Source organism: Phacochoerus africanus, chromosome 8 (assembly GCF_016906955.1).
Source record: "Phacochoerus africanus isolate WHEZ1 chromosome 8, ROS_Pafr_v1, whole genome shotgun sequence".
NCBI classification, from domain to species: Eukaryota; Metazoa; Chordata; class Mammalia; order Artiodactyla; family Suidae; genus Phacochoerus; species Phacochoerus africanus.
Window position 1 is genome coordinate 79,273,350 of NC_062551.1, and position 26,566 is coordinate 79,299,915.

Here is a 26,566-nt window from a genome sequence, read left to right on the forward strand (position 1 = left end):
ACACACACACACAGTGCCCATGTAGCCCAGAGCCACAGTGCTACCATAGGCACTCTGTTCCATAGGCAGCCGCACAAAGAGCCCAAGGCCAGGGACCCCAGGGCAGGGGTGTGCCCCGTGGCTGCGGTGGCCGGGTGTCAGCTCAGAAGCTAACACACCCTCCATGACTGAGCCTCGCACACCCGCCCTGGCTGGGGCAGAGCCTGCCGGGTTCCGAGGAAGTTGGGCTGACCCGTCTCCTGCAGAGCCCCTCGGCCAGGCCGCCTTTGCCCTGGTCCTCACCTGCCAACCAGCCCCAGCGGGCAGCGATCCCCTCCGTGGACGGCCGGGGGGAGCCTGGGGCCGCGGCTGCGCCATCCTGGGCCCGGCCCGGCCCCGGCCCCCACCCCGGAGGCGCTTCAGCTGGCTCAGCTGGCCCGGCCGGCTCCGGCCCGCACGAGCCCTGGCCCGGGCCCCACAGCGCCGAGCTCCGCGCTCCCGGCTCGGGCTCCGGCGGCGCGCTGCCTGCGCTGGGCTCGCCCGGCGGCCGGGCCCTCAGGGGGCGGGGCGCCAGGTACCAGCGGCGCGGGGGACCGGGGCGGGGCTTCGCAGATCCGGGGCGGGGACACAGGAGGCCCCGCCCCTGGTGCGGTCCCGGACACTGCGCCTGCGCGCTCTTGCTAGGACGCTGGGCGCTTTTCGGCGCGCGGGCTCTTTGGACCTCCACCCCGCCAGTTCTCCAAGGCGTCCTTATCCCGTCTCTTCTGTCTTCCCAATCTCTGGGTACCCCGCCTGAGGGCGTCCTGGACGGGCTTCTTGGGCTGGGCTGTGAAGCCCGGGAGGAAGTTGAGGGGAGACAGAGGGCTTTTCTTGAGCATCTCCTTAATGTTGGACCTTTTGCAAATCTCATCCTCTCCTCACAACTCAGGAGGTATGAGTGTCATCCCCATTTTACAGAAGAGAAAACTGATCCCTGGAGTTCCCATCGTGGCTCAGCGGAAACGAAACTGACTAGTACCCATGAGGATGCAGGTTCATCCCTGGCCTGGCTCAGTGAGTTAAGGATCCTGCGTTGCCATGAGCTGTGATGTAGGTCGCAGATGCGGCTCAGATTCGGCGTTGCTGTGGCTGTGGTGTATGCCAGTAGCTACATCTCCGATTCGACCCCTAGCCTGGGAACTTACATATGCCACCGGTGTGGCCCTAAAAATGAAAAAAAGAAAAGGAAAAGATTACTGATCCCAAGAGATAAAATCATGCTCAAGATCTTAAAGCTAGGAAAAGGCAGAACCAGGAATCCAGGGGTAGGCTGGGAGTTCTCTCCTCTCCCTCCTCTTTACCGTCACACACCCCCTAATGCTTGACAGTGGCTGGCCTGTACCCTCCCCTCCCCAGGCCCCAGGCCCATACCCCATGCAGATCCTTGGAGAGAGAGGGAACAGTGTCTACCAAGGCGCCCACGCAAGGAGAAGACTTCAAAATATGTGGGTTTATGAGGTTGTGGGTTCAATCCCTGGCCTCGCTCAGTGGGTTAAGGATCCTGTGTTGCCGTGAGCTGAGCTGTGGTGTAGGTGGCAGACCCGGCTCAAATCCTGCGTTGCTGTGGCCGTGGCATAGGCCAGCAGCTGTAGCTCTGATTAGACCCCTAGCCTGAGAACCTCCATATGGTGTGGGAGCGGTCCTAGAAAGCAAAAAAAAAAAAAAAAAAAAATGGGGGTTTTAGTTCTGGCCTTGCTACAGCTTGCTGAGTTGATCTGAGTGAGTCCCTGCCACCCCCTCTGTCTGCCACTGTACACTTGGGGGCAGGGCCTCGGCACCCCCTCCCCAGACAGATGCTGGGAAGCGGCAGTTGCTTCCTGAGCTGTGGCCAAGTCAACATCAGCTGCTTTGGACCCTGTGGGGCAGGGCTGCCCACCAACTCAGAACCCAACCCCTCTCCAGCTTCCTGAAGGAGCTGCTGGCACCTAACCACCGCTGCCCATCTCCAGGGCCAAGGGCTCCTGGAAGGAAGGCTCTGCGCCTTCCTTTCCCCCAGACCTGGCCCTGGATCAGATTGGAGCCCAGGAAGCCAGTGGGAACTCAGGAGATGTGTGTTCCAGACACGGTGTAGCTTTGTTTTTAATAATTAACAGCAGCAAATATTGATTCATGCAGGCACTTCCAGGCCTCAGCGCTTCCGGGCACCCATCGAAATGCAGCCAGAGAAACATTCATTCCCACACTGGGAGGAGGCAAGACCTCCTCGCATCACCGGAGATGTCTGCGTGCCAGCACTGGAGGGTGTGCACATGTGTGCATGCAGTCGTGTGTGTGGAGGGGGTGACTCTGAAACCAGATGTGGCTGTGCGTGCATAGACATTGTGGGTATGTGTATCTGTCTACACATGCATGTGTCCATGTGCACGTCTCTGAATGGAGACACGTGTGCAAACACGTGAAGGTACCCACGCATGTATGTGTGGTTAAGCCGTGTATGTAGATGTGTGCAGATTCCTAAATCCCAGAAGGGCAGGGTAGGAGGGTCTCGGATAGCTCAGTGTCTATACAAATGTGGCTTCCCAAAGAGGGGGGATGTCCTTTCTGGGTGTCTTGTCCTGGGGACATAATGATGCTGATAATAATTCAGCTTCCTAATTTCAACTTTCCAAAGTTACTTTCAGAGTCACCCAATTGCAAGCTGATAAGGTGGGTAGAGAAGGAATTGTCACCTCCGTATTAGAGATGAGAAACTGAGGCCCGGAGAGGGGCTGGGATCTGCCCATTGCACAGAGAGGTCCCTTGCCCCCTCGGACTGGCTTCACCATCAACATTAGGCATGTGCACAAATCTCGAGGAGGGGGATAGAGAAGGGCTCACAGACCTGGCACCCCTCAGCCCAACACTGGTTTGCTGGGGAGCCAGACCAGATCCCTCAGTCTCTCTGGGTCCTGGTTTCCTTACCTGTCAAAGGAGAATGATGCAGACTGTGTCTTGATTCTGAGGTGGGAGGTGGGGAGGCTGTGGGGTGGGGCAGTTTGGAGCTGTAGCCGTCTGGGCCATACTGGCACAAGCAGAGGCTTTTAGCCAAACTGGGCAGAGGCCAGGAGGCCTGAGGGAAGGCAGCTCAGAGCTAAGCTGAGAAGGCCAGTCCCAGGCTGTGTGAGCCAGCAGGACTCAGAATGATGGGCTATTCTAACCCTCATTTTTCTGACGGGAACCCTGAGGCCCAGGGAAGGTATGTGAACCTAGGCCTCCTCCCAGGTGCTTAGGGGGAGAGGGACCGGGAGCCTCAGTCCTAAACCCAGCTTCCATGGAGTCACCTCTGTCCTGCCAAGTCCTGGGATCCACGTGGCCCAGACTTGGCTATTGCCCAGGCACCGACAGCAGGAGAGGATCTCAAGAACCCCCATATGGGGACCTGAGTTTGGGACTCCCTCGGAAGTAGTGATTCTGCTAAAGGATCCCATTCCTTGGCCACGGGCCCTCCCAGCCTCGCAGAGGGACATGGCCCCTGCTCCAGGTCAGAGCAATGGGAGAGGAGCTTGGCAGATCCTGCCTCTGCTTTTTCCTGGCTGTGTGACCTTGGGAAAACCACTTCGCCTCTCTGAGCATCTGGATCCTCATCTGGAGAAGGCCTACTACCCAAAGTGTGTTGGTTTTTTGTTTGATTCTTTGGGATTGTTTGCTTGTTTGTTTAGGGCCACAACTGCAGCATATGGAAGTTCCTGGGCTAGGGGTGGAACTGGAGCTGCAGCTGCTGGCCTATGCCACAGCCGCACCAACCCTGGATCTGTAACCTACGCTGCCACACCTTGCAGCAACTTCAGGTCCTGAACCTCTGAACCAGGCCAGGGATCAAACCCACAGTTTGATGAAGGGACAAGAAGCATGATATCTATGGACGTGTTTTAGAAACAGTAAAAGTGAGAGTTTATCACCCTCTGCTTTAGAGAAGACACCAGACTGGGCACTCTGGTCAGAGTTCTGGTCCTAGCCCCATCACCTTCTACCTGGGTGTCTTTGAGCAAGTAACGTAACCTCTCTGAGCCTCGATTTTCTCATCTGCAAAATGGGACTAGTAAGAGCACAAATATAAGTATATTGTGCTTACAGTTTGAGGACGAAAGGAGATACGGTGTGGAAAGCATTCAGTACCAACCTGACACATAGTAAATCTCAGCAAATGCTAGTGGTTACTACTGGTGTTTGACACCGTATACGTTGATTAGTTATTTATGTCCTAACCAGACTATATGGCTCCTTGAGGGCAGGGTCTGTGTCAGATTGATTACTGGCACCTCAGCGCCCAGCACAAAGTTGACACAGTCGGGTTCTGGACAAACATTTGATTTTGATGATAACAACAAGAATAGCCTCATTTATAGGGGCTCTTTCTCTGCGCCAGGTATTGTTTTATCAGCATGTATTCACTTAATTCTCACAACAGCCCTGTGAACTGAGCTTCACAGATGAGGAAACTGACGGTGGTATTGATATTGAAGATAAGCATGAAGAGCTGTTTGGCCAGTTTATTCCCAGCTGCTTTGCCCCCGCCTCCAACAGTGCTACGCACCCTGGTTCACCCTCTGAGACTGTCCCAGGCCCATCTGGGGTGAAGGGTGGTACCCCTTTTGGTGGGTAAACCCCAAGCTGCATCTACCTGAGGGTTTTCCCTCTGCACAGTAGTCATTCTCACGTTATCTCTTGGCTCTGGGGTGTCTCCAGACCCGGGGCTGTGGGGAGGCAGGCGGGCACTTACCTTAGGGTGGGGCAAAGCAGTGTGGGAGGGAACTAAGTCCACTCGTGGCAGGTCTAGTGCCTGAGGGAAGCGCTGGTTCTGCCCATCACTCCTCCTGGAAGAGAAAAAGAGTCTGAGGTCAAGGAGGGCCCCAAGTTGGGAGATTTGTGAATTCTGGGAGGCAGATTCACTCTCAGAGTTGGGGAATGTTAGAGGGGGACAGATTTCATGGAGGAGGGGATCCTGGGTTCCCCAGGAGGTGGGAGAGGGGGGCTTCATCAGCAGGGCTGCCAAACAGGCTGTCCTTCCCCAGAGATCAGAGAAGTGGACAGGGTCCCTCTCCAAGCTCTCCATCAGACCTCCCTAACGCATATTCCTGACAAGAGGATGCCCACAGCCTATTCTGAAGATGGGCAGACTACGGCAGGGGGCAGTGAGGGCTGCTATAAAGGGCTGAGCCCTGGGAGTTCCCATCATGGCTCAGCGGTAATGAACCCAACTAGTATCCATGAGGACGCAGGTTTGATCCTTGGCCTCGCTCAGTGGGTTAAAGATCTGGCATTGCTGTGAGCTGTGGTGTAGCCCGACAGCTATAGCTCCGATTCAATCCCTAGACTGGGAATGTCTATATGCCACAGGGGGGGCCCTAAAAAAAAGACCAAAAAAATACACAAGTAAAGGGCTGAGCCCCGACATGTGGATTAAGCAAGGTACCCCAGCCTCCATACACCCCTCTTGGAGCCTTTAGGGAGACAACAGCCCTAAGGCTAAGAGGCCACCTGGGCTGCTGCTATTATTAATGACAATAACAATAACTGACACTCATTGGGCCAACTATGGGCCAGGCCCTGTGCCAAGCCCCTCTTTCTAGGCCTAAGGTCACAGACTCATCACTGCGCTGGTATTCCCACTTTACAGATGAGGACTCAGAGGCATGCAAAGGTCACACAGCTGGTCAATGGCAGAGCTGAGGCCTGAGTGACTCCCAGCCCAGACTCTTGGCCACACCCATGCCCCTCCCTGAGGAAAGGAAGCAGGTCTGGTGAGTGTGAAGTCAGCTCCTGTTACCCTAGAAAGCCTGCCGAGGAGGCCACTTCTGGGGTCAGGAAGAGGAAGTGCCTGGTGGTTCCTGGGACCGAGGTTGCCCAGGGCCGGGCAAGCAGGCCTGGCTCCCACCCACTGCCTAGGGCCACCCTGACGTGTCTGCACCCAAAGCTGGGCCTGAGAGGGTGAGTCATTTGGCCCAGGCCTGCTTGAGTCTGGCGGAGCTGGGACGGCCACACCCCAAGAGGGGAAGGGCCTGTGGGAACCTGGCACAGGAAAGAGAGACCCCGAGGAAGTGCTGAGCCCTGTCGCTGGCTCCTCTGGGCCCAGCTCCTCGGGGAGAAACAAGGCAGAGGAAGTGTCGGTAGCGCAGCTGCAGGCACTGGATGCCTCCACCTCCCAGGGTGGGGAGTGGGGGGCTAGCATCTTAAAAGAGGGCCCTGCCTGGGCAGTGCTTGACCCAGAGGATAGATACGGTGGCAGTGGCACTTGTAGGCCTGTGTCAGGGAGATATTCCCAGGCACGTACCCACTGTGTGACCTTACATCAGTGACACACCCCTCTCAGCCTGGGTTTCCCAAAAAAATTTGTCCTAGAGCCTGGGCACCCGGAAAGGACTCACTCAATGAATTCTCTGGTACTCATCCATTCACGGTAAACTCTGGTTCCCTACCTGAGGGTGTCATTAAGTATTTGTTAGATGGATGGGTGAATGCATGAACGAATGGCTACCGGAAGGCCTTGGAGCTCTGTGAGCAAGGGAACGGCCTACGCACAGGTTCCTGTAGGTTACACTGTGCGATGGGGGAGAGACTTGGGAAGGCGGAGTGGACAGAGGCCCGTAGAAATGGTCCAGGCCAATTCCACTGAGGTTGCCATGGGGACTCGTGAGACCGAGCATGTGCCTGGATCTGTGTCAGGCACATTACACCCTCACTACAGTGCCAGGAGGTTGGCACTATTTATCCCCATTTTTAAATTATTTATTTATTTATTTTATTTATTTATTTTCGGTCTTTTCGTCTTTTCTAGGGCTGTGCTTGTGGCCTATGGAGATTCCCAGGCCAGGGGTCCAAGCAGAGCTGTAGCCGCCAGCCTACACCAGGGTCACAGCAACTCAGGATCCAAGCTGCATCTGTGACCCACACCACAGCTCATGGCAACGCCAGATCCTCAACCCACTGAGGAAGGCCAGGGATCGAACCCGCAACCCCATGGTTCCTAGGCGGATTTGTTAACCACTGAGCCATGACAGGAACTCCGTCCTGTATCCCCATTTTTAGAGATGAAGAAACTAAAGCTCAGAGCAGTGAAGCCACTTCCCCTACCAAGTGGGTGACAGGGCCAGAATTTAAAGCCCACGCCCTTGACTAAGCAAGGCCAGGGCCAGTGGGAGGAAGGGCAGAGGCTATCCAGGGGCCATGAAGTTCAGGAATTGAAACCCGCATGAAGCTGGGTCCCTTTGATGGTGGGGACCACTGTCTTGGTGGCCCTGGCTACTGAATGGTGTTTTTGCCTGTGATTGAGCTGTTTGGGTGCTGTCCTTCTGTCCATCCCTCTCATGCCCCAAGGCTCAGCCCATGGCCACTGCAGATCAGCCTGGCAGCAGCTCCCTAGCACGCTCTCCTCAGAACCCACTTCAGTTTCCCTGGGTCCAGTTACCCATGTCACTTGGGACTGCTCACAATGGCCCAGGGCTCGGTAGGTCGCTCAAGACAAGGGGGCTCTGGCTTCTGTCAGAACCCTGCCCTGAGGCCCTCAGCTTTCTGGTTCCTGGCTGGGCCAGGCAACTCCTCCACCTGAAAGGTCATTGCTGAGACCTGAAGGGGCAGGGAAAGGGAGCAGCTCCAGGATGAGGACGGAGCTGCAAAGTGGAGGCTCTGCCCGGCCTGCCCCCATCCACCCCAGCCCTGCAGGGACAGAAGGACACTAATCACAAAAGCCTCAGCCTTCCTGTCCCTTCCAGGATTTTTCAAAATCCTCAGAGCTCCCCAATGAGGCAGGTTCTCAAAAACAACCTGCTTTACACATGAGGAAGCAGAGGCTCAGAAAGGTACATTTCCTTGCCCAAGGTTACACAGTTAATGAGACACGGCAGGCACATGAACCCAGGTTTGTCACTAAGGAGCCAAAGATCTGAACTTCACAGCCTGGGCAACCAATGTGGATGCAGCACGTCACATCAGTGAGGTAATAATGATAGTAACAGCAGCAATGGCAGCCAATGCTGATGCAGGACATACTGCGTGCAGACCCAGCTCGGACTGCTTCCCTTGTATGACCTCACTTACTCCTCATCTTTCAAAGACACATGCACCTGCATGTTCATCACAACACTATTCACAATAGTCAAGACATGGAAACAACCTCAATGACCATAGACAGATGATTGGATTAAGAAGATGTGGTGTATACATACACAACGGAATACTACTCAGCCATGAAAAAGAATAAAATAGGAGTTCCCGTCGTGGCACAGTGGAAATGAATCCAACTAGGAACCATGAGGTTGTGGGTTCGATCCCTGACCTTGCTCAGTGGGTTAAGGATCCAGCTGTGAGCTGTGGTGTATGTAGGTCACAGACTCGGTTCAGATCTGGCATTGCTGTGGCTCTGGCATAGGCTGGCAGCCATAGCTCTAATTAGACCCCTAGCCTGGGAACCTCCACTTGCCACAGGTGCAGCCCTGAAAAGAAAAATGAAACAAAATAATGGCATTTGCAGCAACATGGATGGAACTAGAGACTCTCATACTAAGTGAATTAAGTCAGAAAGAGAAAGACAAATACCATGTGATATCACTTATATCTGGAATCTAATATACAGCACAAATGAACCTTTCCACAGAGAAGAAAATCATGGCTATGGAGAGCCAGACTCGTGGTTGCCAAGGGTGAGGGGGAGAGAGTGGAATGGCTGGGAATTTGGGGTTAATAGATGCAGACTATTGCCTTTGGAATGGATAAGCAATGAGATCCTGCTGTATAGCGCTGGGAACTTATCTAGTTATTTGTGATGAAACATGACAATGTGAGAAAGAGGAATATATATATGTATGTGTGACTGGTTCACCTTGCTGTACAATAGAAAATTGACAGAACACTGTAAACCAGCTATAATGGAAAAAATAAAAATCATTATTTAAAAAAGTCCTTATCTTTCAGAGGAGGTAACTAAGACAGAGCTTAAGCCATGTGTCTAAGGTCATGCTGCCTACAAGTGAAATACAGAGGATTTGAACCCCTGACCATTAGATCTAGATGCTGCCCTAAGGCTACTCTCTACCATCTCTTAGTATACAGTAGTTGCTCAATAAATACTTTTGAAGAAGTGAATAAACTCAGCCTCCTGCCTCCCTCCCTACCCCTCTAGCCTCCTCTGATGCCTCCTCCTCCTTGCGGCCTTCCTGACCATGCCCCTGCCCTTTCCCCACTTTCCTAGCCCACCCTTCATTCCCCTCTGCCTCTGGTCTCTGCAGACCTCCCCCTACTGGTCATTTTCCTCCTTGTCTTGAATCTCTTGTCCCTCCTCTTTCTCTCCTATCCCAACCCTTTCTCCTCCTGGTCTCCATCATTTGGTTCACATGGGCCCCCCAAGTCTCTACCCCCTCCCCACTTCTCTGAAAACCTTCCTGACCCTGTGGCCTGGCTCAGCTTAAAATGCTTTGCCTTCAGAGTTCCCGTCCTGGCGCAGCGGGAACGAATCCAACTAGGAACCATGAGGTTGTGGCTTCGATCCCTGGCCTTGCTCAGTGGGTTAAGGATCCGGCATTGTCGTGAGCTGTGGTGTCGGCTGGCAGACGCAGCTCAGACCCTGAATTGCTGTGGCTGTGACGTAGGCCAGCAGCTGTAGCTCCAATTAGACCCCTAGCCTGGGACCCTCCATATGTCGCAGGTGCAGCCCTAAAAAAAAAATCCTTTGCCTTCTTCCTGCACATGTAGCAGCTGGGAGGTGTCTGGAGCTCACTGGGACATGGGGAACTCTCCCCATTTTTCCTTTCCCCTGGCCAGGACTGAGGTCATATCTGCATAGCACTCTGTAGTTTGCATAGGCATTGCCTCATTCGTTCACTATAGCAGCTTTGTGTGGTTGGGCTATTATCAACTTTTTTTTCCAGATAAGAAAACTGAGGCTCAGAGAGGTTAAGTGACAAGCCCAAGGTCACATCAGGGATAAGGCACTGCCAGGTTTCACTCCTGCCCAGGGTTCTTCTACTACACACATTACAGCTGTTCTCACCTGAGGCCCTCAGTTTTGTCACCCAGCCCCCTACGGCCTCCCCATCACAGCCCCTGGCTCCTGCTGCCACCGCCCAGCATCCTCCCTAGGTACAGCTCTAATCCTACCCTGTCTGGCCTGGACACCTGCCTATAGGTACAGGACACCTGGACACAGGAATAGGCGGCAGCCAGAAAGGAGGTGACCTGCTCAAGGTCACACCGAAAGCCAGAGCCAACCTGGAGTCCAGGCCAGGCACATTCCAGGGTCACCTTGAGGCCCTGCAGGTGCATGGCCACCAGCGAGCTGGCCCTAGCTCCCCTCCCTTTCAGAGCACCCATCTCTCCCAGGGAACCGGTGTGGCGGGGTGTGGGGGGAGGGGCCCAGTGGCCCAGCTCCTGAGTGGGATGGGCCAGGGCGGAAGCCACTGCTGACAGCTCCCGGGTTTCTTGGCAACTGTCACCGTACCTCCTCTCCTCCCTTATCTCCACATCGAGGTAACAATAATAATTGCACTGTCGTGAGTACAGCTCTTTGTACTTTTCAAAAGCCCTCTTTATCTGCTCCCTCCTGGGAGTCTCACCGGAACTGGAGCAGGAGATAAGGCAGTCACTAGGATTCCCCATTCCCAGAAGGGTAAACTGAGGCTCAGGGAGGTTAAACGACCAACTTGAAATCAACCACCAAGGCGGAAGCAGATGGGGGACTAGAACCCAGGCCACCACTGGTCCAGGAAGCCGCCAAGCGGCTGGGAGAACTTCTCAGCCAGGATCCCCACTCTGCAAAACTTCAGGTCAGACCCAGGCATGATTGGAGAGATAGGGAAGACGGAAGACAGGTGACCAGATGCCTCCCTGGGGGGCTTCCCACCTGTTAACTAGCTGGAGAGTTGGTGGGAGGGGCTTCTTTTTCTCTCACCTGCAAAATGAGACGATAATGTACCTACCTCCTAAGGCTGCTGTGAACCAGAAAGCAGAGTCAGTGCTGCAGCAGTGTTTGCTATTGTTGTTATTATTATTATATCATTATTAGCCACTCTGCTGGATAACCCCACTCTTTCAGGCACCAGAGCGGTGGCTGGGCGATCCTAAGAGTGGGTCTTGGCCCTTTGGCCATCCAGAGACAGCTGCCCTGGATGGAGGCCCCCAGGGAGATCTGGCCCCTGCTGACTCCCCCAGCCTCATTCCCCCCCCACACACCCACTTCCTGTCCTAAGCTGGCTGGGCTGCAGGCTGCTTTCCAAACAAGCCACGCTGTTTCATGCTGCGGAGCCTCTGCACAGGCTTTCCTCTCAGCCAGGAGTGCCCTTTCCTTCTTTTCTGCCCAGTAAACCACTCAAGATTTAAAATTCAGCTGAAACAGGTGAAACTCTGGTGGCCCAGAGCAGGTGACATATGACCACCTAGGCAGGGGCCTGTGACGGAGAGCAGGGGGGCTGGGCAGGTGCCGAACAGCACGCCCACAAGTTGGGAAACCAGACATAGGAGGTTGGGAGGGCAGAAGAGGAGCTCGGCCAGCTGATGAACACAGGGCTGAGAAGGATCTGGCAGGGGCTAACCCAGGACAGGGGCCTAAGGGGTCCAGGCCAGCCCAGCTCTGGTCGCCAGAGGTCAGGGTCACTTGAGTCTCCCTGGTCTCCATGAAGCCAGCTGGTTTTACCAACCTGGGGGGATGGGGAGTGGGCGCAGACCTCAGAGTGAGAAGTGGGCGGAGGGCTGCTCCCGTGGACCCTCACGCCCCTGAGAGTGGTCCTCTGAATGGGGCTTGGGAGAATGCCTGTGTCTCCCAGCTGTGGTGTCAGGTCTGAGTGGCCTCTAATCTCCTGAAACCAGAGACTAGAGGTCACCCTGGAACTGCCCCCTCCCCCAGGGGCCACAGAGACCCATTGTCTCCGGAGCTCAACTATCCAGAGCTGCTTGCCCTTGGCCTTGCCAAGGTGACAGGGAAGGTGGCCAGGGGCAGCCGGTAAGTGAATTTCTGAAGCTAGGCCTGGGGAGCCTGGCCCACTCCTCTGGAGGCCCATGGGGAGGGCTGGCGGGAGCAGGGGTGGGGGACACAGGCGTGGCTGCTCCTGACTCTACTTTCTGCAGGCACCTTTGACCTTGGCCAGGACGCAGGGGGGCATGTTGGTGGCTGGGATGGGGGGGTAGGGAGAGAAGGTGGGGGGAGGGACTCGGGGTAGGGGGGAGAGCCAAGCGCTGCCATGTCCTGTAACCCTACGACAACCTGGATTGAGGGCTGCTGTTATCTTCACACCATTTCAGAGATAAGGAAGCAGAGGCTCAGCAATGGGCCAGCGTCTTGCAGCTGCCCAGTGGCAGAGCTGGCAGGGTCCCCGGAGGCAGGAGGAGAGAACCTCAGGCTCCAGGAGGGGCAGAGGTGAGCGGGAAGGTGTATCATGGCGGGGGGGCACCCTCACCCTGTGCTGGCAGAGCGCCTAGACACCCGGATCCCGGAGCTGTGCCAGGCAGCAGCCTCCTGAGCAAACAACAGGTTGGCAGCCCCGGGAGGAGGTCATGCGACTGGCCCCCACCTGGGGGCACAGCACCTGGGAACTGGGCCTCCCATCTGCCAGCTGCCCGTCAGTGCCTCCCCTGCCCAGGTGGCCCAAGGCCTGCAGTGGCCTAAGCCTGACCCTCCACCTCCCTAGGGGACTGGCTCCTCCCTGCAACGGGAGCAGGAGGAGGAGTGACACTGAGATGACCTAGCCACGGGGCCTCTTCCTGCTGGGTAACAACAACATCTGCAGACCAGGCCTGGCACTTCACAGTTTACAAGCTTCCTTTGCCCTAGACACTCTGAACAGCCTCACAAGGAACCAAAGGCCGGTAACAGTAGTGTTACCTCCATTCCACATGGAAGAAAAAGAGAATGCGGGACAGAGGTGACGATCTGCCCAAGTATCACACCTGCAGCCCAACCCAGCTGCTTTGCTCCTTGTCCCCATGGACAGAGGACAGCTTACCCATCAGCTGGAGCCCAGGCGCAGGGAGCCTTCCCCGCACCCAGTGGCTGGGCCTGAGGACCAAGCGCAGCCTTCCAGCCACCCACATCCCCTCCTCCTTCACCTTATTGTCCTCTCCCAGCCTCTGCAGCCCAGGGGGTCTCCCTTCTGAACCCCAGGCATTCCTTTGCTCACTCACTCCATCGCCCACCCACCCTCCCATGTGCCCTTCATTCCTAGGCTGAGTCACTCATTCAGGACACACATCCTGACGCCCACTCTGAGCCAGACAATGGTGTTGGGTGCTGGCATCAGAGCAGGGTGATCCAGGCCTCCTCCACCTCATAGCAAAGCCCAATGACATGGCCGGGACTGTTCCCTAGCTGTGCCTGGTGCCCCATGGCCTCACTGCTCAGACACTAAACCCTCCAGGCTGAGCCCTTGTTAAATCCATCCCTCTCCCTCCCAGCCAGTGGGTTTGCAGCCCCAGGGGCTCCAGGCCACTGATGGGCAGAAGTCCCGGCCAGGCCAAGGTGAAACCTGCGCGGAGAGGGACAAGGTCACCATCTCCTAACCAAAGAGAAAAGAAGAAGCTGTGGCTCTGCCCCCAAGTTGCCATGTGTACAGAATGAAATCACCAAGCATTTTGCACTAGACGCTGGGCCAGACTAGATGATCCTAAGGCTCTGAAATTCCACAGGAGGGCGAATGGGAGGATGAGAAACTGGGAGCTGAGTCCACCGAAGACTGGTTGAAACTGGAACCCTGGAGGGACCCCTCAGCCCAGCAGGGGCTGGGGAGAGGGCCTTAGACTCCCAAGGTTACTTCACTTCTCTGAGCCTCAGTTTCCTCATCTGCAAAATGGGACAGTAACACCTACTTGGCAAGTTGTAGTATAGACTACATTAGGTATCATAGGTACAATCTAGCCTAGAGCTGAGTAGACAGTAGGTGTTCAATAGATTATAGGCCTCTGGCCAGAGAGGCAGCATAACATCAGAGGTGTGGGTTGTGGAGCCACACTGCCTAAGTTCATATCCCGGCTTGGCCACTTAACTGCTGTGGGACTTGGGCAAGTTACCTAACCTCTCTGAGCCTCCGTTTCTTCATCTATAATATGCAGAGATAATAGCAGTGTCTGCCTCCAAGGGTTGTCATGAGGACTAAAGGAGTTCATACATGGAAAAGAAAGAAAGAAAGAAAGAAAGAAAAAAAAAAAAAAAGGGAGTCCCCGTCGTGGCTCAGTGGTTAACAAAACTGACTAGGAACCACAAGGTTGCGGGTTTGATCCCTGGCCTTGCTCAGTGGGTTAAGGATCCAGTGTTGCTGTGAGCTGTGGTGTAGGTCACAGACACGGCTCGGATCTGGCATTGCTGTGGCTCTGGCATAGGCCGGCGGACTACAGCTCCAATTGGACCCCTAGCCTGGGAACCTCCATATGCTACAGTGAGGCCCCAGAATAGACAAAAAGACCAAAAAAAAAAAAAAAAAAGGAGTTCGTACATGTAAAGTGTGTAAACATTCATCAAAACCTGGCCTCTCCCTTCTCTCTTCCTTTCTTCCCTTTTTCCTTCCTCCGAAGGCTGCCAAGGTCTGAGGCAGGGCTGCTTGGTATAAGTTGTGAGAAGGTAGGCTAGAGTCTAACCCAAGAAACAATGTATCGAATAGAGCCGTGTAAGGTAGTAAGCTCCCCGTCAAGCAAAGGCAAGCAAGGAGGAAGGAGAGAGATTCCAAAGTATGGGAATAGGAAGAGTATGACCTGCCCTGGCACCTCCCACATGTGAAATTGATTCCTCTTGACTCTAAGGTCTGTGGTCAAAGGCAGAGGCAGCAGAGGAATTCCCATTATTTTGAGGAAATGGACTTCCCCGGGTCTTCCAGAGGCACATGGATTGCTGGTATTTCTCTGGCTGTCTGTTTGCCATTCCTGTTAGAGACTGAAAATGTGCACACTCTTTGGCCCGGCAACTCTACCTCTAGGCATTTATCCTTCAGAAATGCTTACAAAAAGCACAAAAATATAGGAACAGAAGCCATTCACTGCGGCAGGGTTCACCTTGGCTGAAATCTGGAAGCTGGTTAAATACAACAAGGCACATACAAACCATGGAATACCATGCAGGAAAGAAAAGCGGGTCTCTAGTCCTGAAGGAAGGGAGGATTTGAGGCATACTGTTGAGTGAAAAAAGCACAACGAAAATCTCACTTGTCAAAATTTTAAATGACACGTAAAAGTTCACATGGGTTATCTCTGGAAAACAGGACCACCAGGATTTTCTGCCTTCTACAGGATATATTTCCTGGCATTGTTGGGATTTTTACAATAAGCACTTATTATTTTTATAATCAGAGAAAAACATGAAAGATGAAAAAAAAGAAGCCCTATTGAGTCAGTTGTCTGAGATGCCCGACTCCTTTACCTTCCTCAGTCAACTTGAGAAGGAGGTTTTGGTCACTCCTTATTCCAAGTGACACCGAGGGAGGGAAAACATCACGGCCAAGGTCCCCTGGGCAGGAGGGAGTGAGCTGGGCTGTACCCTTGTTCTGGCTGAGCCTGAAGCCCAGCTCTCCCCCTCCACCCACATACACTAGGTGCCCTGCTCTGAGGGGCAGGAAGGAGAGAAGGCAGGAGAGAAGCCACTCAGGCTGCAGGGCACAGGCTATACCCTGGGACCTCAGCTGTCAGGTCCTGGGAGCCAGGCCAGCTGGGGTCAGCCTGTGCAGGACAAGGCTGTCCATCTCCTTAGCAATGCAAATGAAGCCTCTGCTCCTGGCTTCAGGTCCCTGCCCCGAGCTGCCCCAGGCAGGCAGGCTGACAGATGCCCAGCCCCACCCCTGGAACCACCCCCCAAGACCTCAGGGTCACCAGGCAGGTGGGCACACACTGGGGCTCTCAATCGCTTTCCAATTTGATCAACGTGTTTCAGCAAGAATTTGGTGTTGAAGGTCACTTGCCGCCTTCTCAGGGAGAGCCTGGAGAGGAAGAGAGCACAGCGGTGTGTGCCGAGTCTGTGTGGACCAGTGGACAGATCCAGAGATCAGATGGAATGGACCCGAGTCCAAATCTGGATGCAGTCAATCTCCAGCTGTGTGGCCTGGGACACGTCGCTTGACCTCTCTGAGCCTCAACTGCCTCAGCTGTAAAAAGGTGTTGCTAATTCCCCATGCAGGGCTGCTGGGAGAATTCGATGAGATATCGCCTGTGAAAGTACTCCCGAAGCTAGAGGGCCCCGGCACGTGTAGGAGGGGGCTGTACATGTCTGTGCAAACACGGTGTGTGCAGAGGTCGATCCTGACTGCCTCAGAGGGCCCTGCCCCACAAATTCGGCAGGCAGGTGGAACAAATGACACTTGAGCTGGGAGTCAGCACGAGGCTTCCTGCAGTGCGCTCCCCGCCCCCAGCAGGGGTGAGAGGGTGTGTGCAACTCGTGGGTGAGGATGTGGGTGGGAGGCCTGGCAAGAACATGAAACGTGGGCGGGAGAGAAAGCGGTCGTGTCTGGGGTGTGCGTGGGTTCGGAGGCGAGCGTGTTTGTATCTATCCCGTCATCCACCTGCCTAAGAGCACCCCCCCCGCCCACCGCCCATGGCTTCCACTGTGTGCAGGATGGAGACAACTGCCTCACGTGGCCCACGGGGCCCCGAGCATCTGCCCCAGCTCCAGGCCTCCGCACGCACTGTTCTACCTGTCCCTCCACCGGTCCCACCCTCCCCCGCCTGCCCCCATCACACTTCGTGTGGCATGCTCTGATTTAGTCTTTCTGGAGTCCCCTCCCCAGGCTGGGTCAGGCTGCACCCCCCCACCCCCCCGCCCTGACTCTGACTGGCTCTCCCAGAGGGCTGTCTGTCTGTCCATTTGGTTTGCACTTGCCCTGGTGTGACTGTCAGGTCACTATCAGTCTCTGCCACTGGAAACGGGGCTTCCTCCGTTGAGGACTAGATCTGTTTGGGGGCCTGGCCCGCAGTCGACACCCAGTTCATTCACCTGGCTCACGCGTGAGTGTGTATACAGGCCTACGTTCACGACAGAGCTGCCCAGACGGGCGTCCAGTCTATGACTGTGAGTAGGGAAATCGTGCGTGTGTTTAGGAAGTATCTCAGAGAACCTCTGGCCTGTGGGCAGCCCACAGCTGGGAACGACGGGGCCTTCTGTGACCAGGGCTCAGGCCCAGGTTGGCCGGGGTGAGATAGAAAGCAGGCCTAAGTTCCTTTGCTCCCCTCCCTCAAACCCTGCCTAAAAGAGTCAGGCCCAGACCCCAGAATACTTCTGGGCAGGGGGATCTGCCTGTGCCCTGCAGTGGGTTCCACCCCTGAGGGCTCAGAGGCCCCGCCTCTGCCTGCACCTGCCGTCTCATCGGAGGCCCAGCCCAAGCCTGGTCTTGCATGCCTGCCCACCATGCCCAGCCCCTTCCCCGGATCTGCCTCATGAGCAGAGTTCTTGATCTGAGAGAAGATGGGCCTCCAACACCGCCGCCTGCTCAGCCGCCTTCCACCTCCTTCCCACTCAGGCCTGAGAGGCCCTCCCTGATACCCTTAGCAAGGGCGGGGCTCCTCCCCACCCACTATGTCACTCACTACCACCCCCCTTCTGAAATCACCTTATGTGTCTGTCAGCTCACTTTGCATCTGTCTCCTGCACTGGAAGGTAACTTACATGAGGCCAGACACCTCGTCTGTCAGGGTCACTGCTGTATCCCCAATTCTTAAATGTTATATAACAGCATGGCAGGGTTGCTAAGTATTCGTTGAATGAACAAATGGCTAATGGGATTCCTGAAAGAATCCTGTGAGGTGAATATTGTCCCTGTTCACAGGTGTGGAAACTGAGGTTCAGAGAGGTTAAGTCTCTAGCCCAAGGTCACACAGCAAACAGTCAAACCAGGTCGGTATTAGGGACTATCTGACTCCACTAGAACCCCAGCATGTCAGACTGTTTAGGAGCTAACCTTCCCATTTCACAGATGGGAAAATGAGCCTCAGAGCATGAGAGTGCTGTTTCTCCATCTGAATGAACTGTGCTGTTAGGCTGGGCCGACCCTTTAAAAGTACCTCCTAGGAGCTCCCTTGTGGCATGGTGGGTTAAGGATCTGGTGTTGTCACTGCAGGGGTCCGGGTCACTGTTGTAGCACAGGTTTGAGCCATGGCCCAGAAACTTCCACATGCCACAGGTGCAGGGGAAAAAAAAAAAAAAGCCCCTTCTCACTCCTCCCATTCGCCCTGAGGTGGGGACAACTAATGACCCCGCTGCACAAAGGAAGAAACCATGGCTCAGTCAGGGAGGCACTGGCCAGGGGCATCCAGCCAGGACTCAGTGCAGGCATGGCTGGCTGCAAAGCCAGTGTCAAGCATTCTCAGGGTCAGTGTCAAGGTCAATGCCCACAGCGGAAAGCATGCTCATGGGCAGGTCTCACCTTCCAGCAGGTGGTGAGCTTCCAGAGGGCGGGGTCCACATACTAAGCCATTCCGCCCCCAGTGCAGGGCCCAGCTTGTAGGGACGACACGGCAGTGACTACAATTGTGCCAGACCCTGGTTTTAGACCTTGGTACACATTATCTCATTTAATCCCCACAACAATCTTAGGCGTAGGTACTTTTATTGCCTTTATTTTATAAGACTGGAAAAAGTTATCCTACACTGGACCCAGCCCCGGGGCTGACAGCACCACACAGGGCAGTTCCTGCAGAGGGGAGGGAGGGCCGTGGGTGATGGGCCAGCAGGCCTCCGCCCTATGGTGGCTGGGGGGTTCAGACCCACCAGGGCACCCACAGGAAGTCCCAACAGGGATTCAAGAATATGACCAGTAGCTGCTTCTCCCATTGTCTGCTGCCAGGTCTAGTTCTGCCCTGTGCCCAGCACAAGGCCACCAAATACTTTTTTCCTCCACATGGCTGATCTGCCACCTCCTCTTCTTGGAACATTCTCCTGGCACAGGCTCCTCCTCCTCCACCACACGCGTGCAGACACACTGCCACTTGACCCTCTTCAGCGTGTCCTTTAAGTTTTAGCTTCTGGGTTACCTCTTCCAGGAATCCTACCCGGATTCCCAGGTACAGGGGAGAAATCCTTCTCTGAGCTCTCAGAACTCCCCACATCCGCCCGATCAACACTTAGTACCCCCATTAGAACTGTCTCCTTCCTCATTCCTCCCACTGCCCTTGAACTTGGGTGGGGGAGGGGAGTGGCCTTTTCCACCAGATCCCCATTGTCCAGCACTGCATAGTTCGGTTGGCCCTTAGAGGGCTTTCTCACATTAAGTATTTGTTGAATTAATTTGCTAAACGAGTGAATGACTGTCTTGGGAGAGACCCTGAGCCGAGGAAAGCCTTTATGGGATTTGGGGATGTTAGAAAGGTCCCTTCCTTAATCACTTCTCCTCAAATAAGCCACCTCCACAGGGCCTAAAATTCTAGCACTAAAATTTTAATGAGTCTCTCTTTGGTTTAATGAGTCTTTTCTCTCAAAATGCAAATGCTCCGAGAGAGGGAAATCAGCCACAGAGTGCACACAATGAGCTTACTTCATTCTAAGTCCCCTGTGGGGGAAAAGCAGTCTGGTTCTTATTGTAATGAACAAGCTGAGGTTCAGAGAGGCAGAGCAGCTTGGGCCAGGCCACACCGCAAGTGAAGCTGGTATCTGAACTCAGCTCTGCCTGAAAACAGAACCCACCTCTTTCCAAACAAGGGACCTCAGCCTGAGTAGCGTGGGGTGCAGGGCCAAGCAGGGCCAAACAGACTGGGAACCTTAGAGCTTCAAGATCCCCCAAGGACCATCTCTGCCTCATGCTTGTGCCAAAGGTAGGCACCAGGGGTGGGGGTGGGGGGTGGGGGGGAACTGCCCAAAGATGGGGATTCATTTCCCAAGATCACACAGAAAAAGAGAGGCAGTCTTGGGACCGGAACCCATCTGGAGATCTTCTCTTTTCTCCTTAGGTTGGGAGGCTCTTTCCTGGAATGGGGGTTGGGGGGGGTCTTCTCTGGTCTGGAGCCTCTCCTAGGATTTCCCCCTGGCCCAGAAAGTGGCCTTCCCCAAAAGGAGACATTGCCTCACCCCCATGGGAAGACAGAGAGGGACAACTAAAGGGACTCCAAGGCCTGTGCAAGCTGAGCTAAGCAGAGGATGAAAAGGAGGGAGGGCTCGGATGAGTGACTATTCAGGAAGAGCAGACCTGGGCATATACATAATCCCTATCTTTGTCTCATTAAAGGGCCACCGTTGGAGTTGGGAGACCGGAGGGTGCATCTAGGCTTGGGCAGCTGATTCTAAGTAAGAAAGAATTCTGATATTCATCTGAGCTGCCCAGTAAAGGAACGGGCTACTTCAGAGGTAGTGAGCCTCCCATCACTAGGAGTGAGCATCGAATGGAGAGTCAAGGAGCTGCCAAGGGGTCCTGATGGTCTCAAACAGGGATGATGGGCTTCAAGAGGTCTGTGAAGCCACTGAAAATAAAGGTACAATTGCCCCAGGGGGTCTTCTTCCAATAGTCAAAGGGGTTCTCAACCAAAGGAGAGCTCCCTGTTGAGTGGGAGGCCCTAGGAGGGTGCCTCACACATCTCTCCATCTCCAAAGATTCCAGGAGGCCCAAAGTCTCTAACATTTCACAAAGCCGAGAGTCTGGACTCTGTGACTGCCTGTCAGTCACTGGTATCGTACCCAAACTCCTACCCTGCCTGCAAGACCCCCAGGCCGGCCCTTCCCCTTTCCAAACCCGCCCCTGAGCTCACTCTCCCACATCCCTCCAGCCACGCGTACCTCCTCCCTGTTCTGAGGACACGCCAAACTCATCCCTGCCTCAGGGCCTTGGCATCTGCTGTTTTCTCAAGTGGCTCTTCTCATTCGTCAGGGTTGGGTTCGAAAGCCACCTCCCCAGAAAGGCCTTCCATGGCACCCCTCCATCATCCTCCGGCCTCAAAGTACAGGGTGATGTGCAAACCAGAACCCAGGTGTTTGGGTTCAAATCTCAGCCTTGCCAAGACCTTGAACAGGTTACCTGGCCTCTGCATGCTGTTTCCTCAGCCCTAAAACCAGGAATAATAATAGTACCTGCTTTGTTGGGTTGTTGTGAGGATTCAATCTATCAATCTATGGAAAGGGCTTTGGAAAGCATGCTGGGTAAGCTCCAGGTAAGGATCAGCTCTTGTTAGCATCTACCCTTGCTTTAAAATTCAGCATAACCATCACATTTTTTTTGGTCTATTTTTGGACTGTCTTCCCTACTTTCTATTTACACATGAGGAAACTGAGGCTCAAAGAGGCTCAAAGAGGTCAAATCAAGCCCTCTGAAGAGAGGGACTGGGCTTGTCTCATTTTCCACTGGATCTGCAGTCCCTCGAACTGTCTGGCACACAGTAGGTGATCAGTGGTTCCATGTGGCTGAATGAATGAATGATAAATAAATGACCACAACCCCATCCCTCTAAGGCTCTGTGCAGTCAGGGGCCTGTTCACCTAAGCCTCTATTTCAGCCTGACTCTGCCCACCCTCATCCCAGATGACTCGCAGCTCAGTCAAGGTCCCAGCCTCCCTCAGAAGTAGCTGCTGGGACAGGTAGGCTAATCACCTGGGCCCCAGCATCCCTGCCCCTGTCCCCAGTGGAACCCCCTCACCCAGGCTAGGGCTGGGGGATGAGGCGGGAGCTGCCCTGGCACTCACCTTGGGGGATCCTGGCCCAGGGGAGGGTGGCAGGTGTGGGCTCAGGCAGCAGCAGCTAGCTCCCCCATCCTGTGCTCTGCGAGCTGCCCACTGGGGGCCTGCCCACCAACTACATAATTGATGAGGAGGCCCAGCAGGCTGTGCCCGCCTGGCATTTCAGAACCACTAATGAGGCCAGCCTCTTGCTTCCTGTAGCAGGACATAGGCCCCCGGGGCTTCCAGCCCAGTGATTACAGAGAGGAGCCACCTGAGGGCAGGGGCCACCCACCCAAGCCCCTGACTTGGCACAGGCAGCAGCCAGGAGAGCTGGGGCTAAAGGTGTGGGCTCAGGCCGACCGTGCGGCAGCCTGGGTTCACCAGGCACGGACTGCGTGCCCCTGGGCCAGCCATGTCCCCTCTCTGAGCCTCAGTTTCCTCATCTGTAAAATGGAGATGGATGGTAATAGTTGCTACTTCGTAAAGCTGGTGTGAGGATGGAACAAAATAACTCAGATGAGGTGCTCCCCCCAGGGCCGGGGACCTGAAAAATGCCTCATGTATGCGAGCAGCTGGTACCATCCCTGGCATGGGGAAACAGCTTGGTGACCAGATGGGCTTTCCATGGGGCCAGGGAGTGACCCCTGTTTCAGAGGGATCCTTTCCCCGCCTCCTCCTTCATCCTACAACCAGGATTTTTCTCATTCCTGTGGCTTCCTCATCTCTGGCTGAGGTCTCTGCCCTGGCGGGAGGAAAAGCTGGATTTGAGTCCAGCCTTCATCAGCTGTGCGACTTTGGGCTGGAGACTTCAACATTCTCACTCTTGGTTTTGGCCTCTAAAATAGGGACACTCAGGTCAACTTTCAGAAATGTTGTCATGACTTAATGAGACAACTGTAGCAAAATACCCAGCACCTCACCAGCCTTGACCCCTTGCCAGGTCCTGCCTCCTCCTTCCAGGGTCCCAGCTTTAAGGCCAAAGTTGACTCTCCTCTTCCAGAATCTTTCCCTACACGAGTCCACCTAGCTCTTCCACCCTCACCACTCCACTTCCTCCTCCCCCCACCATCTGAACCCACCTTAAATGTCTAGTCCCATTACAGCAGCAGAACCGGAGTCATCCACTATCCCACTGGGTCTAATCCACCCAATGGGCTGCATTCCTCTAACGTGTACACACACTATTTCTGTGTTCCTCCATGGCCAATAACCTGCTGATGAGGGGCAGGGGGTAGGGAATCCCAGCCATGATCACCTCTGGTCTCTACCAGGTCTCACTGCTCCCTTGATCCAAGCCCCTACCTCTTAATCCTTTTTTTTAAATAGGTGGGGAAATCACACCTCCTCCAGGAAGCCCTCCCAGCCTACTTGTCAAAGCTTCACCTGTTCCACTCTTTGGACAGAGGCAATTCACTCTCACAAATATTCATTAAGCATTTACTCAGTTTGGGTAGTTGTGCAAAACTGTGTGGAGGACAGAGAGGTGAAGAGTACAGCCCAGCTTTTATGGGACTCCTGCCGGAAAGTGGGCCTAAATCAAAAGTAACTCAAGCAACCCCTGCTTTCAGAGGCTGCGGAGCCTGCCTCAAGCTGCAGTGCTATGTGGATATGCTAAACTCAACTGAGGTCAACTCACTGAAAGAGCCAAGTCAACAAATACTACCGAGCATCGAGCAGGGCTGAGAGAAGGTATGTGACCTGCCCATACCACTAGCACACGGCAGAGGCAAATTCAAATCCACGCATCCGACTCCGAAGGCCATGCTCTTTCCATGACCCTAGGACTGAGCACTGACGTGTGTGCTAAGCAGCAGGAAAGCATTCAAGGAGAGAAAGATGGGGTGTGGGGATCTGGAAAGGAACCACTTGACAAGTGGTGATAAAAGTGGGCTGGAGCTGTGGTGAGGGGTCATGGAGACAGGACGGGAGGGCAGGTCAAGAGGAGGGGACAATGTGAGCAAAAGCATGAGGTGGTGCTCAAGGGGGCCATATTCCCATTGATTAGAATTGCAGGCCTTCCCTTCATGGCTCAGCGGTTAACGATACCAACTAGTATCCATGAGGATGCATGTTCGATCCCTGGCCTCACTCAGTGGGTTAAGGATCCGGCGTTGCTGTGAGCTGTAGTGTAGGTCGCAGATGCGGCTCAGATCTCACATTGCTGTGGCTGTGGCATAGGCTGGCAGCTGCAGCTGTGATTCATCCCCTAGCATGGGAACCTCCATATGCCTCAAGTGCAGCCCTAACAAACAAACAAAACACCCAAAACAAACAAAAAAAGAAATGTAGCACATGGGACAATTGAGTCCCAGGTTGCAAAGTGAGGCAAAGACGGCCTTGAATGCCAGGAAATGATAATAATAGTCAAAGCAACCCCCCTCACCCATTTACAGAGCACTCGCTATATGCCAGGCACAGGCCGAGGGCTAAGCAATTGGCCTGGGGAGGGACAGAAGGGAGGGTCCAGGGGCTAGCACCATGGACAGCAGCTCCAGCAAGGAGGGCGTGGGGCAAGGCATTGTGGGTAACGGCCCAAGTCCTCGTTATCCCAGAGTCTTACTCTATTAGTGTGTCACTGAGGTTCGGGGAGCAGAGGAGACTTTAGTTACTATCCGTCCTAGACCCTCATCTCTGACTCCGCTCAGGGCTCTGCAGAGTGAGCTTTCTGGGTCACCCCTCCCTCTTCCAATCTTCCATCAAGGGCATCTCTCCCTCAGATCTGCTCTGGGGCCTGGAGGCCCTGGGACAGAGCGAGTGAGACTCTGGGTTCCGCACAGAGTCTGGAAGATCCAGATTCAAATCCCAGCTGTGCCACTCACCAGCCGTGTGAACGTGGGCAAATCACTTCTCCGCTCTCTGCACCATTGTTCTCATCTGTCATTAGGGCTAAAAGTCCCTCATTCCGGGATGTGGTAAAGATTATGTGTAATGATGTCGTTCTAGCATTTAATAATACCTGGCGCACAGCAGGTGCTTGACACACGGCACTTACTGGGATATTAGTATTGAACTCCTTGAAGGAAAAGGCGTTTTCCTCACCTCCATCTCTATCTCTGCTCACCCTACCCTGCTCTGGGCTGAGCATAAGGCCTTGCACACAGTAGAGGCTCCACTGGCTCTGCACATAGTAGAGGCACAGCTGCAGGAGATAAAACCCAAAGACGGACAGTAACTGGCTCCGGGTTGCACAGAGAGCATCAAAGGGAAATAAAAGGGCAGGCCCTGGAGCTCAGCCTGGGTACTCCATGTGCCTCCTGCTCCAGGTGTGGCTTCCTAGGGAGGCTTTGGCAGCAGGTAAAGCAAGGGTGCCAGATAGGAGTCATCTAGCAGCTGGGGGTGGCACTTTAGGGACTGGGGACTCAGGGAAGCCCTCAGCAGGGGCAGAAAGCAGGAAGCAGAGCAACTGGGGGCTCTCCTGCTGGAGCTGAAGTGGCAGCAGGAGCAGCCAGCCAGACCCAAGTGATGCCAGCGCCAGGGAAGCCGAGAGGCACCCGCCTGCTGGGGCATGGGTGGGGGGGTGGCGGGGGGGGGCTGTGAATCCTGAGGTGAGGTTGCACCTCCACCCACTGCTCACAGTGTTGGGGAAGCTGCAGACGCTCCCTCCTCCAGAGAGAGGCAGCCTCAGACGCAGGAAATGGGCTGGAGGAGGGGGTTCTGAAGGCTACATATGCAGTGGGAGCAGAGGATCTGGGGGTCGGTGGAAAGGCTAAAGGTGCCACCAGCCCCACCAGGAACCACCATGATATGAGTCAGAAAAGAGATGAGAAAAGGCAGGAAACCCTTTCAGTGAGGACCTAGAATGTGTCAGGCCTGTTTTAATTGTGCGCACTCTGTTAAACACGCATTTTAATCCCCATGTCACAGATGAGAACACTGAGGTTCGGAGAAGTGAGTGAATTGCTGCAGGTTGCACAGCCAATGGCAGAGCTGAGATTTGATCTGAGTTGCCTGACTCCGAGGCAGAGCTCAAGAAAGAACTGCGGGGGAGAGTACATGGGGCAGAGCTGGGAGAGAGTCTGCCCACCCAATCACCTGCAGGATGGGCAGGAGGGTTGGTGGGGTCTGGCTTTATAGGGTCACAGTTTGGGAGTGACCCTAAAGTTTAGCCAAGCAGCCCAGTCACTCCTGAGAGCCCTTGGTACTCACCACACACTCCGGCGAGGGGCAAAGGACTTGTCCACCCTGAAACACAGCAAGAGGTGCAGCAGGTGAGGGGGCAGCCCCTCCTTACCAGGCCCTGCCCAGCACATCAGGCCACCCCCTACCCTCCCAGAGGGACCTGGAGGAGGTATTGTTTCTAAAATATTACCATCCCCCATAGGCTGTAGGGACCCTAACATCAGCTTAGGGACATGCGAGGGGTGGAGTGAAGGAGAACAGAAGAGAGGCAGGTTTAGAGACACGGGTGGAGGGGAGCGGGAGCCCAGGACCTGGCTCCGGGGGGCAGCAGGGCTGCAGGTCAGCATATAGGAAGTCTCGGAGCAGGTGGAGGGAGATAGTGACTACAGCGCTTTGGGGTCAGGGCAAAGAGGGAGGGGTGCGGCCAGGGCCAACTTAGAGTGTGTTTACAGACAGGATGGGAGAGTGTGGGTGTTTATAAAGGTGGGCAGGAAGAAACCCCACCACCACTTCCCCAGTGGCCTGCCTTCATCCCGGAGTTGGAGCTTACTTATATCCACCCAGGGAACTAACGCCTAGGAATCTGGGAGCAGAAGCCCCACGAGGGCTTCCTCTCCTGCCCCTCCCCAACACACACACACACCCTGACCCCTAGCACAGAGCCAGTGGAAGACCTGAAGTCCCCCCAGAGTTCAGGGGCCACCCCCAGGCTGTGTCTCCCCCAAATCCCTCCAGGCCCAGCATCAGGGAGAGTGTATGGGCAGTGCCCCCTCCCAGAGGCTCCCCTCATTGCCTCTGGAGGGCACCTTGGGTAGGGGAGGGCTGGAGCAGGCTTAGCTGGGGGCCAAGGGGCTCAGCACTGTTGGGACAACAAACGACTCCTGCCTCCTGGCCAGAGACCAGAGGAGAACGGGAAAGGAG

At 54.9% G+C, this 26,566-nt stretch overlaps 1 protein-coding gene across 10 annotated transcripts in view; it reads right to left on the reverse strand.

Moving 5' to 3' along the window:
* The window catches only part of RAP1GAP (RAP1 GTPase activating protein), a 52,890-nt gene that overhangs the window by 25,095 nt on the left and 1,229 nt on the right, over window positions 1-26,566 (reverse strand). For 9 of the 10 annotated variants that reach the window (XR_007136509.1, XM_047792316.1, XM_047792322.1 and 6 more), the window contains exons 2-3: window positions 25,673-25,708; window positions 4,718-4,811 (exon numbers count right to left, since the gene is read on the reverse strand). Coding sequence is in view for 8 of the 10 variants with exons in the window: in XM_047792316.1 (XP_047648272.1) it covers window positions 4,718-4,811; window positions 25,673-25,708 (130 nt within the window). In the remaining 2 variants the exon portion in view is untranslated. Of the gene's footprint in view, window positions 1-282; window positions 477-4,717; window positions 4,812-25,672; window positions 25,709-26,566 lie in introns of those variants that run through there. The other variant, XM_047792320.1, reaches the window with a different exon arrangement.